Source organism: Prunus mume, linkage group LG4, assembly GCF_029339155.1.
Source record: "Prunus mume cultivar Tortuosa linkage group LG4, ASM2933915v1, whole genome shotgun sequence".
Taxonomy (NCBI): Eukaryota; Viridiplantae; Streptophyta; class Magnoliopsida; order Rosales; family Rosaceae; genus Prunus; species Prunus mume.
The window spans coordinates 7,369,028-7,383,067 of NC_142701.1; the positions used below are offsets into that span (position 1 = coordinate 7,369,028).

Genomic DNA, 14,040 nt, shown 5'->3' on the forward strand with positions numbered 1-14,040 from the left:
AACATCTATTAGGCTTACCAACTTGATTAATAAACGAAGATCATGGAAAGTTTAGAAACCAGCGACGACAGCTAAAGAATTTAGAAAGAGCAAGAAAGCATTTGACAATGGCTGGTGAGAGGGGAGTGGAGTAGAGTGGAGTCCAGTTTGATAACCGCATCAGGAATAAACTGCATTCGGCTTACCATCTATTCAGCTTAAATTGGTTAAAAAAAAATAAAAAAAAGCCTTTAATCCCTATCAGCATAGTTAATATTAACTCAACAAACATGCAACATTGCATATCAGAGACAGACCATACCATCATGTACTAAATAATCCAACACCAAAAGCCTCACTTTCAAACAGATATTTGCAATCAGAATCCAATGCATGCATACATAATTGCATACATACATACATATATATATATATATATATGTATTAATAAAACTATGCATTTAAATAAAAAATTTCAGTGCATACCACATGCTTCCACAGTATTTAAGCGTATCGGGATCACCGTGGAGCCTCTTCAGAAAATGGCTACACCCTGTGCCATTGTTTCTCTCTCTGATCCGAAAACAAAGCCCTAATGTCCATGCCCTCCCTCGCCAGAGCTATGAAGAAAGACACGGATGGGGCATTGGCCTCGACGCTCTTGCCATCTGGGTAGAAATATGTAGCCTGTGTATAGCCACCGGCCACAAATGAATAGGGCCCAATGTACTTGACGATTCCCATACCCTTGACGAGTGAGTACCCACTGATCTTAAACTCGTGGCACCCACTTGTGATATCTTACTCAGACTTAGGGTTTTTGTAACTTTCATTCAAGTCTTTGGAAAAAAAAAAAAAAAAAAGGGCCTCTTACTCATTAACAAATTTCATAACACAATAAATAATCATACAAAGCACACTGCAAAATGATTACTAGCTGTAAAATAATTGAAAGGAAGCGAAAAATCATTTATGCATTTCTAATTATTAGTAACTTACACAAGTTACAAGGAACATCTCAAAAACAGTTGAAACATCACTTTCCTCCTAAGATCTCCCCTAGGCATGTTTCAACAAAATGGTTATCCTCCCAGCAAAGCTTATTGACCAGGGAATGACATATGCCTTTTTCCAGGGCATAACCTGTCCTAAACATAAATTCTAAAACAAGTAAAGAATCATCCAACCTATCTCTTTGTGTGAGACATTCAACCAGTCTTCCCAATGTTTCCTGCTTTGGTTTAAGTTTACTATTTAACATTTCTATGAACCATTCCATTCCCTCTGCAGCATCTCCTTGATCACACAACCCAATGATGATATAATCATGAGTACCGACAATTGGTTCCAAACCTATATTCTTCATATCATTCCACAAACCTTTTGCTTCTTGTACTGCTCCAACCTGACAAAGCTTTTGAATAAGTGGGGTGTATGAGTAAGTTGATGGCTGTAAACCTTGAGCCAGGAGCTCTCGGAATAAGTTCATACTTTCTACTATCTTGCCCTCCTTACAGAAACCTTGGATTACAGTATTGTATGTTATCAAATCACGAACAATACCCTTCTGGTGCATTTCTTGGAACAATCTATATGCCTCGTCGGTTCTTCCATGTAAACACAGCCCTGTCATCATTGCATTGTAACTGACTGTGGTTTCTTTATGACCTTTATTACGCATCTCCTTGTACAAGATCCTGGCCTTTTCAAAATTATCAATCTTACAATACCCATGAATCATCGTATTGTATGTGTACTCATTTGGATGATATCCCTTCTCAATCATCTCAAACCACAGCTTCCTAGCTTCCCCAAGCCAACCCATTGTACAAAGACCATGAATCATGGTCGTATACATGACAATATCTGGAGCATAGCCTCTATCCTTAAGATCATTAAAAACACGTAAACCCTCAAGCCCCTTTCCTTTCTTACACAGCCAATTGATTACCTCCTGATATGTATAATTATCTGGGACACGGTTCTTTGCAATCATGGTATGGAGGAGTTCAGATACTCTAGTATATTGCTTCTCCTTACAAAACCCAGATATCAATTTATTGAAAACAGCATTTTCAGGGACTAGTCCGTTTACCAAAACCTGTCGAAGAAGTTCATAACCTTCTGAAACCCTGTTATCAGCACAAAAAGCTTGAATGAGATACCCAACAGTCTCAACATCAACATCTGCTACAACACCACATTCTATCATTTCTTGATACAATTTCCAAACAAAAGCAGTCCTCCCAACCTTAAGGCAACCCGACAAAGCCGCATTCCAAGTCATTATAGCAGGGCACACTCCAGCCTCTTTCAACCTATAAAACACATCAATCGCGTCCTGAATACATCCACCCTCACAAAGACACTGAATATAACTTTCTAATGAGGCAGGCTCAGGGCTAAAACTGGTATGTTCAAGAAAAGATTTTGCAGCATTGCAGGCCTTAGCCTCCACGAGGGCACTGAAAAGCGCTTTACACGAAATGGGGTCGGGTGAAAACCCATTATGAGAGCTCAACCAGAAGAAAAATCGAAGCGATAAAAGCACATTCTTTTGGAGCTTCAAAAGCTCGGTGAAAAACTGGGGATCAGAGAAATTGAAAGAAGGGTACTCAGAGGGCAGAGTCTGCTCCCATCTGGGTTTTGTTCTAATAATCTTACAAATATGTTGGGCAACTTCTGTAAAGTCACATTCTTTGGTTTCTGTTGTATGGTATCTGATTTGGGTATTTGGGTTTTGGCGGGCACGAGGGTTTTGGCGGAGGAAGATTAAGATTGAAGATGGAGCTCTGGCCATGAACCTTTTGCTCTTTCTAGCTATGAATTGAATACTCTGAGTCGATGTTGAAAATGATGCTCAAAATCACTGAACAAATGTTGGGGAAAAAAAGGTTCGAGTGGGAACTTTTACATACAATTAGATGGGCTTTGCTTTGAAGCAGAGCTGTGCAGGCTGTGGAGGGAATCCACGGCGTCAATAAGCGAACCAACCGGTTGGAGCAGGGTTTTCCCGAATCTATCGTCTCTGTCTACTACCCAGGACAGCGGCAGGCAGACGGCAGTACACGCCAACCCCTTTTGGCAAAAACAACACGTAGTGTATCAAGAGATTGAGCGTTGGAGGATGACAGGACCCAATTATTATCATTTTCAATGGTTCAAGTTTCAATTTTCGGATTAAGGAAAAAAGTTCATGGCAATTTTGACAAGAGAAATGCTAGTAACTTTCTCTCTAACCTTTCATTTCGACTTTCATCTGCTTTGACATGTGTTTCTTACATTAAAACAACGTCATTAATATATTATATAAGCTAACTTTTGTTTTCCAAGTTTACCCTTATTAAATGTATTCAATTTATCTAAAAAAAATTCACAACTTTCTTACCATCTTATTAATTTTTTTTTTAACTTCAATTTTTTTTATTTAAGAAAATGTATGCATTTAAAAAAAAGAGAAAATATCCCTTTTTTTAACGTCAAGTTTAGACTTTTTTTTATTAATAAAAAAAGGACATTTCCTCTTTTTTTTAAAAGTAAATATTTTCTTTAAAAAAAAATAATTGACGTTAAAAAAAATTTAATAAGATAGTAAGAAAGTTTTAAAATTTTTTTGGATAAATTGAATACATTTAATAAAGGTAAACTTGGAAAGCAAAAGTTAGCTTATATAATATATTAATGACATTGTTTTAAGTGTAAGGAGAATAACACATGTCAAGCAAAAAAGGAGAAGGTCCAAAAGAGACGGTTAGAGAGAATGTTGCTAGCATTCTTAGGGTCGATTGGCATTCTGTGTTGTAAAATAATCGCTATCGAAATCAGCTATGAGACAAAACAGTTTGGCGTTTGGTAAACTTATTCCCGCATAATCATTAAACTCAATACTGCTTGAAATCGATTCCAGCATAATCAGAAAATAAAAGCACCTCATTAGTTGTTTTTCCTTATAACTTTCTCTTACAACAATTTTTAACAATAAGTGATTCTCATTGTTTACCAAACGGGATGGGCTTCCCAAAATTTTTTAAAAAATCACTTATCATTCCAAATAAGCAATGTCAATCGGGCACTTAGCATTAATGATATAGATACATCTTACACCATTTAATTTCTATAAACAAACCCAAAAAATGACAACTGGTCTTATTGAATTAATTTTGATTATTAAATTACTTTAATGCATTATTGAGTGTTTTGGTTTTTTATTTATTTATGAGATTTTGGGGTTGTACTTGTTTTAAGAAATCGATGGCAGTTTTGTAATTTATAAGAAGTTAAAAGCCTCGTTGTTATATTGTAAATGGGCTTTGAGTGTATTTCTAAAGTCCATTTCATATATGATTTTTTTAATTAAAAATAATAATTTAGGGCCCTATATTGGGTATAATAGTGAATCTCCTTATTTTTAGTTAAATTCAAATGAGGGGTACTTCCTTATTTACATTGTAAACTTAAGTAAATGGAGTAATATAAAAATAAATTAAAGTAAAAAGACAAGACATTTACTTAAATGTTTGGGATGAAAAAAAGATAATGGAAGACCCTACTCGGGCCGAACTAATCGGGCCATGGGTGGGCCTTCTCGGGCTGGCTAGGCCATAGGTGGGCCTACTCAGGGAGGACAATGGGCCGCAAAGGTTTCAAATCCTAAACCCAAGCCCTAGCTAATCTTAGAACAAGCTGAACCGAGGGGGACTAACCATCAGGCTGGGCTTTAGCCCATCAGGCCTCAGACTACCATTTTCAGCCCACGAGCCAAATAATGATCCTTAAAGCACTTCCATCCATTGCTTGTGCCATAGCAAAAAGGGACCTAGGTTGAAAAAGACCCTCACACCAACAAAACTAGCCATGGCAACTTATGGGCTCCATCAAAATCAGGCAAGACCAGCCCCTATGTGCTATTGAAGGAGCTGACGTTAGCAAATAAATTATTCTCGAGCACGCGTCTCATCCAGCAAAGAAATCTCCAACAGTCATGTGCGCCATGTGGCGGCTCCTACGGCATCCAATTCAATTTTTTTTTCTCCATCCAATGGCTACCAATTTTTATGTAATAAAAATTGAAAAAAAAAAATTTGAAAGAACTTTGAAATAAAATACATTGTTTACCTAGGAATGTTCTTATCAAATTGTTTTTTTTTATGAATACTGTTGGGGTCTTTTTCGTCGGAGGGCTCATCCGAGCTTATTGATTCTTGGACCGCCATAGAGTGATGAATCAAGCCTTCAATGCCCCTTTTTCTGAGTTAGCAAGAACTAGGCCCAAAGTACCCCGAGGGAGAAGCAAGTCCTAGGGGAGTACTTTGTTCTTCTTCCAAAGCAACTGCGTATTTTGTGTTAATGTTTCCGGCAGCTCGACGAAGAGTTGAAGATGACTTGCTGATGTTGATATGAGATTATATGAGCTTGGCATGAGAGCTTGGAGTGTGGGAGCTAAAGACCCACAAGTTTAGCAAATGAGAATGCATGTGCTCGGCTTGGTGTTTGATATATTTCAGTTTGGTGTTGATAATTTGTTGTGTGTGGCTATAGCTATGGGAATTTAAGAGTTTCAAGAGAAGGATGATGTAAGGAAAAGCTTGAGGTTTGAAGGCTATGGTGTTTAAAGCACAGAAGGAAAGAAAAGCTTGGAGTTATGCTTGGTGAGGCTTTATGGAGAAGATGATGGATTTCAAGGGTGAGAAAGTAGAAGACATGGTTGTGATGGCTGAGGAATGACTGTGAAGGCTACTGGAATACTAGCAACAACTAAGGAAAGGTGAGTTCTCATGGTTGCTGAGAAACTTGCAACAACTAAAAGGGGTTGATGGCTACTGGGATGCTTGCATGAGTAAGAAGTGTTGGCCGAAGAAAAATTGGTTCCTTTTGCTTAAGCCATGAATGCCAATTTATAGAGGGTGAGAGTTTTCCTTTATTTCTGATAGGTAAATGGAGGTGTTAGAACCATCATATTTCCAGTGGTTAAAAGGGAGCACTGGGGCATACTATTTTCCAGCATGTAAATCTAGGTACCACAAACTGATTATTTCCTATGGGTAAAGGAAGCACAAAACTGCTTGTTTCCAGTGGGTAATAGGAAGTACTGGAAAAAGCTTGTTTCCAATGGATAAAGCTAGGTATTTGGAAAATGACTATTTCCTATAGGTAAAAGGAAGTGCTTGAAAAATATCTCATTTGCTCACCCACATTGGAGAACTCTAAGTAATGGGCTTGGACTTTGGTGCTCCCAAGTAGCTAGCCCAAAGTCTCTATTATCCAAGAGCTTCCGTGGGCCTTGTGGACCTCCATAACCGTCCACACTACAATCCGTCATGCAAGTCCCGTAAACCACATGACTTGGGTTCATGTGAGCTTGATCGGTGATTGGCATGAGAAAAATATATTATTAGTTTGGCATGGCATGTACGTTATTTCTATATTTATTTAATGAATTAAATCCCAAAATACAGCTTGAATTAACGCATGACTGACAATATATGTTATATTGGGCTTTAAATGTCTTTGGGCTTCCCGTAACTTTTTTGGGCCTCAACAAATACCTATCCTCATATCATAAGTATAAATAAAATTAATCTCATGTGAATAGTGATTGTCTTTGGGTTGCCGTGACAATGGGTGGGAAAGTAAATACAAAATTGTTAAGGTAGACACTACTCATGTGAACTGTACTTACTTACTTTTGCCCTTTGCCATGACAAATGGGTGGAACTGCTCTGTGGGCATAGACAAACTTTTGAGGTAAATTATACTCTCTTTTTTTGTTGGAAGAGGTAAACTATACTTTGATAACTGAAACAATGTTTAAAAAGTTGCCAATAGCCTTTAAAAAAACAAAGAAGAGAGTTTCATTTGTTGTAAAACTAGTGGATGCAATGCTTGACCCATAAAGAAATAATGGTGCATAGGTCGAAAGGCAAAAACCAAAGTGAACACAATTGTTGATGTTCAAAACTGAAGTAAACTTAAAAGGGGAATGAATTCTTCAAGTGCTGCTTCAGTGTTCCTTTGGCAACTTAGAGCGTATCTACAAGACAAGAAGATCTGTAAGGACCTTGGCACCAATATGGTACTGACCGAAGTATCTCTTATGCTTAAGTCAATGAAGTCTGAAGTGTCAATTTTGCAGAGTAACACCATGGTTAAAAGATTGATTACCTGGTGCTTTGGGAGCAGTGAAAGCAATTTCAACCTTCATAGATAGGTTGTCTGCATTTGATAAGTTTTATTGAAAGAGTAAGCATGAAAAAGAAGAAATAAATAACCTACTCTCGTATTTTGTTATTTCACATCACCACCTTTATGATTTTCTAATTTTGTTTGCCAACAAGGATAAAACTTGGCTCTCATCGCTTGCAAAATAGCCTGGACAACCCAAGATCAGAAACTTTTTGGCATTTTTTATTTATCAGAATGTATTATTTTCTGCCAACAATCTTCGTGGAGATAAGCCAATACTTGGGCTATATATGTCTAAGTTTAATCTTCTTTCGAGTTTCCCAATCCAATTCTATACCATTTGTCTGCTCTGATCTCTTGAAAATACAACTGCTCTTAATTCATATAGTGTAGGCTCCCAACTCTTCCAAAACCTCGAGTTCCAAGTTTTTCCCTTGAAATTCTCTGTGGCAACTTGCAATTTCATCATGTGATCAAAACCTCCTGATTATTGCCATTCCAAGAACTTGCTCAACAAAATTATTGCCTTCCTCTTCCTCCAATTTGGTCCTTCTCAACATCACAAAGTATATAATATATAATTTCAAAAGTAATATAAAAAACATTATGAAGTTTCATATCCCACATCGGCTGCTGGAGAGAAGTGCGTTGGTGAAGTGGTGTATAAAAGCAGAAACCAAACTAGAGAAAAAGCATACCTTTCTCGGCCTTTTGGCTAAGATCAAGTGTAGTATCTGTTCTTATCAGTTTAATATCTGATACGTGGGCCAATGGCCCACACGATATTAAATTAATTTCTTTAGGGGGAGGACCCACTACGGTAGCTTGCTACCGGGGCTCTCGAGCGTCGCCCAAGTGTTGCACTACTGCATGGGCCTGGCGCACCCCACCAAATCTAGTACAAAGTTGGCATAAAATGAAATCTGTTGTGAGGTACTCCTGAGCTCTTATCTGCAACATTTGAAGTAAATAGGCTTGACCTTGAGCGATACCCATTTCTTACCTCTTGTGACTATCTCAATAAGAACAATTCCAAAGCTTTAACAGTTGACTATTAGCAGGGGCAAGGCACCCTGGAGTTCCTACCAATTGATTCCCATCTCTTACAATTAGCTTCTACAGCCCAAAATCTGGAACTTTGGCATTGAAATTTCATCCAAGAGAATATCATGCGGATAAGCCCCTTTGGCTATGTCTTCTTTCAAGTTTCCAAATCTAATTCTAGACCATTTGCTGCTCCAATATCTTGAAAATCCAATTTTCTAAAGACCCCTCAAGTGATATATTCATATAGTGGATGAAATTTATGCACAAAATCTAATCAACCTTACGAGGTTAAAATGGTGAAGTCTCCCAATTGTATCAATTTCAACTAGGAACGCCCTCATCCCCTGGCCCCTGTTATCCAACCGTTTTACTGCAATCATTGTGCTATCTGCCATAACTCCTTTGATCACAGAACCAAAGCCTCCACTTCCAAGTTCTTCCTTGAAATCCTCTGTTGCAACTTGCAAGTTCTTCCTTACCGTTATGCTGCATACAAAAGATAAGAAAAAAGAATGGCACCGGCTATGGCAAGAATTGTAACAGTATCCATAAAATACCCAATGACAAAGAACGTTACAGCCTAACCATATATTATCTATTTTCATCATCCTGAAAATCCCACAGCATACTACTTGGAAACCAAGTTTAAATGAAACGAGTGTCACGTTACTGTTAATGTTGACAGAAGTTTCTCATTTATTTGTATAAAATAGAGTTCTCCCCAATTCGGGAATGATGTGGTTACAGGCATAAAAAATGAAAGTAATCTCAAAACATTTCTAAATCAGATGAAGAACACCTACCAGTATGACCTCCCTTACCAGTAATCTCCACAAGAACACTTCCCATTTTTAAAGTGATGAAATCTACTAGCATCACGTACAATAATTTCTCGGTTTTTTATTAGAGATATGTACTTAATAGCAACATGACAATCAATGCAAACACGCAAATTCTTCATCACCCTTACCGGTACACCCTCAGGTGTGTTCATTAACGCAAAAGCAATTGCCAACTTCTCACTATGGTGAGCCAAGTTGTATTCTTTCTCCTCGTTATCCATGTCATGCAAAACAGAGCCAGTATCAGGCACATAACCATGCAACTTCAACTCGGATGTTAGTTCTTGAAGATACATATCAAGCTCCTTAGATTGTGGATGTGATTTATCACCAATACAGAACTGGTGAACTTGATTTTTAATTTCCAGCCAGCTTATGCCTGGCTCCTTCTTGACCTTTCTATCTCTCATGGCTTTTCTCACTTCAGAAACATCCTGCCACCTTCTAGCTGAAGCATGAATGTTTGAAAGTAGCACGTAAGAAGCCGAGTCCTGTGGATCTTGCCTAATAACTTCTTCAGAAATCCTTTTTGCTATATTTGCGTTCCTGTGGATTTTACATGCAGATAACAAAGTTTTCCATATGATAGCATCTGCTTTAACAGGCATTGATCTTATCATTGACTCAGCTTCCTCCAAACGGCCAGACCGGCCAAGCAGGTCAACCACACATGTATAGTGTTCTAGTCTAGGCTTCAACCCATACTTTTCTACCATTGAGTTGAAGAATTCAATCCCTTTCTCCTTCAATCCACAATGACTGCAGGCATAAAGCAAACTTAAGAAAGTAACATCATTTGCCTCTAATTCTTCCTGCTCCATCTCCTCAAACAGCTGAATGGCTTCCTCTACTCGTCCATGAAACCCATAAGCAGAAATCATAGAACTCCGTAGTACAACATCTCCACCTACACTTTCCTTGAAAGCTTTTAGAGAATCTTCAAGACACCCACATCTTGAATACATGCTAATTAAGGAACTAATGACTGCATCAACTGTGCTAGCCCCAGCTTTAATTGCTTCAGCATGAATCTGCTGACCCTGTCCGAGTGTTGCCAATTCCGAACATGAACTAATAACACTCACAAATGTGACCTTATCAGGTCGAAAACCTGCGATTTTCATTATATTATACTGATCCAACACTGCCTCAGAGTGCCCATTTTGAGCTTTTCCCGCAATAAGAGTATTCCAAGCAACCACATTTCGAATTGGCAGTGATTTAATTACTCTTTCCCCTTCTTCCAAGCTACCAGACTTCATATACATATGAGCCAAAGAGCTCCCAACAACCAAATTGAACTCAAACCTGCATTTCATCACATAAGCGTGAACCTGTCGCCCAGCATGTAATGCTCTCAAACCTGCACATCCCCTAAGAACACTACCCAAAGTGAACTCATCAGGCAAAAACCCCAACTCGTGCATTTCCGAAAACAAACCCAACCCCTCCTCATTAAATTGAAACTGGGACAAACCCGTGACCATGGCATTCCACGTAGCCACATTTCTCTCAGGCATTTTGTTGAACACCTTCTGGGCACTTTCCAAATCACCATTCTGCACATACCCATTGATCAAAATGTTGCAAGACATAATATTTCTCCTTGGCAGATGACCAAACAGAGTTAACGCTGCTCCCAAGTCTCCAACTTTGGAGTAAAAGTTGAGGAGGTGATTGGATACGAACTTGTCCGCGGAACATCCAGATGTGATAATCAAAGAATGGAGCTGCTTTCCTAATGAAAGTGACTTTCTGGGTATGCATGCTTGGAGGAGGTGTGAGAAGAGAGATGGATTTGACCATATCTCAGATTTAAAGCTCTCAAAGGCTTCTTTGATTTGTCCTTTGGAGCAGAGGCTGCTCAACTGTTCTGCGGCGGAGTCTCCAAGCTTAGATACAACTCTGGAGGTGTTTGTGGACAGAAAGCGTGGCGTGGGAATGCGTATAGTGTTGAATACGGAATTGCAAGACTTGTCCCCATACATCTGGCTGGCGAGTTGTATTCAAAACATGCAAGGACTGGAACTTTATCAAGGTGGTGCTGTGGCGGGAAGTTCCTTTTTCTTTTTTACTCGATCTTGAGATTTTACAGGGTTTTGTGTACAATAAAATTTATGAATGGAGCTCCCTTTTTTATTTTATTAAAAAGACAGAAGTACTAAAGAATTTATGCAATATGTCAATCCTTTTGGATTTTATTTTGCAAATGAAGTATAATATATAGATACTAACTTTTTTCATAGTAAAAAGAGAGTGTTGTTAAACGAACCTCAAAATTAACTTACTACGCGTTACTATCAAACTATTTATTGTATTACTAATTTACCTTAATATAAAGTGACAAAAAATGATATATTAAATTGCAAAATAAATGTAATTGTAATAAATACACCCTACTCACCATATTCAACCGTGAGTAGGAAAGTAACCCCAAAAGGCATTTGTTTTTGTTGTGACAAGTCCAATGAATCTCTTATCCATGCTTATGGGAGTGCAAACTAAGCAAGAAAGTATGGAGGCTTTCTATGTTGGGATTTGCTGTTGAGTAGTGGCATATGTTAAGCTTCATTGATTTCTTTGAGAAAGCTAAAACAGTTTTGACTTCTATTGAGTTGGACCAATTTGCTTACATTTGTTGGATGTTGTGGAAAGCTAGAAATGATAATCTTCATGGTCAAGGTGTGCATAATCCGATCCATCTTCTTGAGAGGAGTTTTGAGCTATGAAGAATCTCTTAAATCTCAAGAAGAACCACGTGCTTGTAGGGCTAATCAGAATGAGATTTGGAGTTGTCCCACTTGAAGGTTTCTATAAGCTCAATGTTGATGGAGCTACTGACAATGCAACATGCTTGCATAGTATAGGTACAGTTGTTCGTAATGATTCTGGAGTTTTTATGGGTGCCCTAGCCATACAAAGCCCTCGCAGGGTTTCCATTCTAGCTACAGAATTTCAAGTGATATGTAGAGGAGTTTTATTTGCTGCAGGTGGTGGTTTTTTCCCTTTCATAATAGAAACTGACTTTTTTGAAGATGTTATGATGATTAATTCAAAGGAGACTATTTGGGCTACTATCGGCAACATTATAGATGATGTGAGAGACTTGCTCATGCAGTTCCCCTTCTTTATAGAAAAGTTGATAGAGGTCCAAAAATCCAACCAATAATTGGATGTAGTCCTCGAATTATTGTTTATTGATACAAGTCCCTTGACTAGTTTGCCACTTAGATTACATTCCATCTTTGACATGTTGATTCAAATTTTTGTATTAAACTGATTTGTATTTAAATTTTTTTGTTCCTATTATATCCCTATTGTCTAAAATGAGTAAGATGAGAATTTATATGCCATTATTTTTATTTTTGTTCACCCTATGGTAGAGTAATAGTATATACTCTTGTAGATAAATTATTATATGGTGTAGGTATATTGTCATATTGCCTATTGCATAGGTATATATATATATATATATATATATATATATTTGTTTTTTCATATTTTAGACAATGAATAATAGTATTTTATGTACATTTTTTTGTAGGTAACATACAAGTTTATTTGTCTATTTTTGTATCTGACTTATAGGTAGTCTTCTAATTTATGTTCCTAACTTATAAGTAGTATTCTAATTTATGTTCATGACTTATAGGTAACACGATTTATCACTAAGTTTTTTTCGTTGCTAATAAGAACATTATTTACCTGTATATTAGGTACATAACTTAATGTGGGTGCTTGCCTAATTGATTAGTATAATATGTGGGCCTTTACTTCAATTGATTAATTTGTATTTTACCCATATATTAGGTAAATATTATCAATGAAAGAATTCCAAATTTAAATTCTGAAATTTAATTACAAGTAAATAATTCATTAAATTTAGATTTTCAATGTTTTCCTTATGTACCTTAAAGGGTAAAATCGACATAATAAAAAGAGTAATAAAAGTCAAAGAACCCACATCTAAAACCAAAAATGCATGGACTAAACTCAATGACAGCTAATCGTTTTGGACCTACATCTAAGAACCTCTTTTCTTTAAAGGAAGTCCAATTTCGACCTAGCGAGTGTAACAAAGTGGCTCATGTTATTTCCCGTTTTGCTTTACATGAACAAGGTCCTTATTATTGGTTAGAAGAAGGCCTTGTGTGGCTTCTTGATGACCTTATTGTAACCAATGTTTCCGTTTAATGAAATTTACTTTTCTTTTTCTGTTTTTATAAAAAAAGGCCTAATCAAACGTACCAATTCTTTTGCTACTACTACCCTTTATTTTCAATACTAATTTACTATGAACTGCGAATTTGTTCTTCTATGATCGGGCCTTTTGTTTTGATTTTTTATTTCTTGGGTAATGATCATTTTCAGTCTGTTAGAGCTTCAAGCTATAAAGATTTAAGTTAGTTGCTGCTTAATCTGAATATGGTTGGTCCAAATTTTGAAGTTGAAGGAACGAATTTAATTTATCTTTGTTGGATCTTTGTGTTTTGCACTTTTTTATTGAATTGGGTATTTCTTTTTTTCTTTTTCTTTTTTCGTAAATACTGAATTGGGTATTTCTTGATCGTTAACGAAGGTTTAAAGACTGAATCTTTATATTTTCGTTATAAAAATTTTATTTTTAGGAAGTATCTTGCTCAAGAGTGAGAGTCAGTTTAGAATTGGAAAATGTATGCGTCTCTGATAATTTACTGAAAGAGACCATTTTGACTAGAGGATCTTTTTCACAAAATCTAATGTATTTCGTAATTACTTGCATTTTTCACTTTTCTTTTTTTATAATATTTCTCCATCATTGTCAAGGATTCACGCATCAATGGGGTAAAAGTCCATGGCCAAAACATAATGTCACTGGAGGATTAACATTGGTAGAAGGAAAGAGAAGTACCAATATACCCAGAGCCAGAGCTATCTGTTCAAGCATAGCTTCAACATCGAATCGAAACGAATGATAGTTTGGTAAATTGCAGGAGGGCTAGTACATTCA

General features: G+C 37.0%; 2 protein-coding genes and 1 non-coding gene across 3 annotated transcripts; 1 reads left to right on the top strand and 2 right to left on the bottom strand.

The window, feature by feature from the left end:
• Positions 1-927: 927 nt before the first annotated feature.
• On the bottom strand, positions 928-3,103 carry LOC103328335 (uncharacterized). The gene has a single exon (XM_008230728.2). The coding sequence runs from the start codon at positions 2,777-2,779 to the stop codon at positions 1,016-1,018; it is 1,764 nt and encodes a 587-aa protein (XP_008228950.2). The 5' UTR covers positions 2,780-3,103; the 3' UTR covers positions 928-1,015.
• Positions 3,104-7,855: 4,752 nt separating this feature from the next.
• LOC148917815 (U2 spliceosomal RNA) lies at positions 7,856-8,051 on the top strand. Its single transcript, XR_016126535.1, has one exon. It is a non-coding gene; the product is annotated as a U2 spliceosomal RNA (small nuclear RNA).
• An 826-nt stretch (positions 8,052-8,877) lies between these two features.
• On the bottom strand, positions 8,878-11,171 carry LOC103328366 (pentatricopeptide (PPR) repeat protein). Its single transcript, XM_008230759.3, has one exon. It carries the CDS (start codon positions 11,036-11,038, stop codon positions 9,026-9,028), a length of 2,013 nt encoding a protein of 670 aa, XP_008228981.2. The 5' UTR covers positions 11,039-11,171; the 3' UTR covers positions 8,878-9,025.
• Between the last annotated feature and the right edge of the window lie 2,869 nt (positions 11,172-14,040).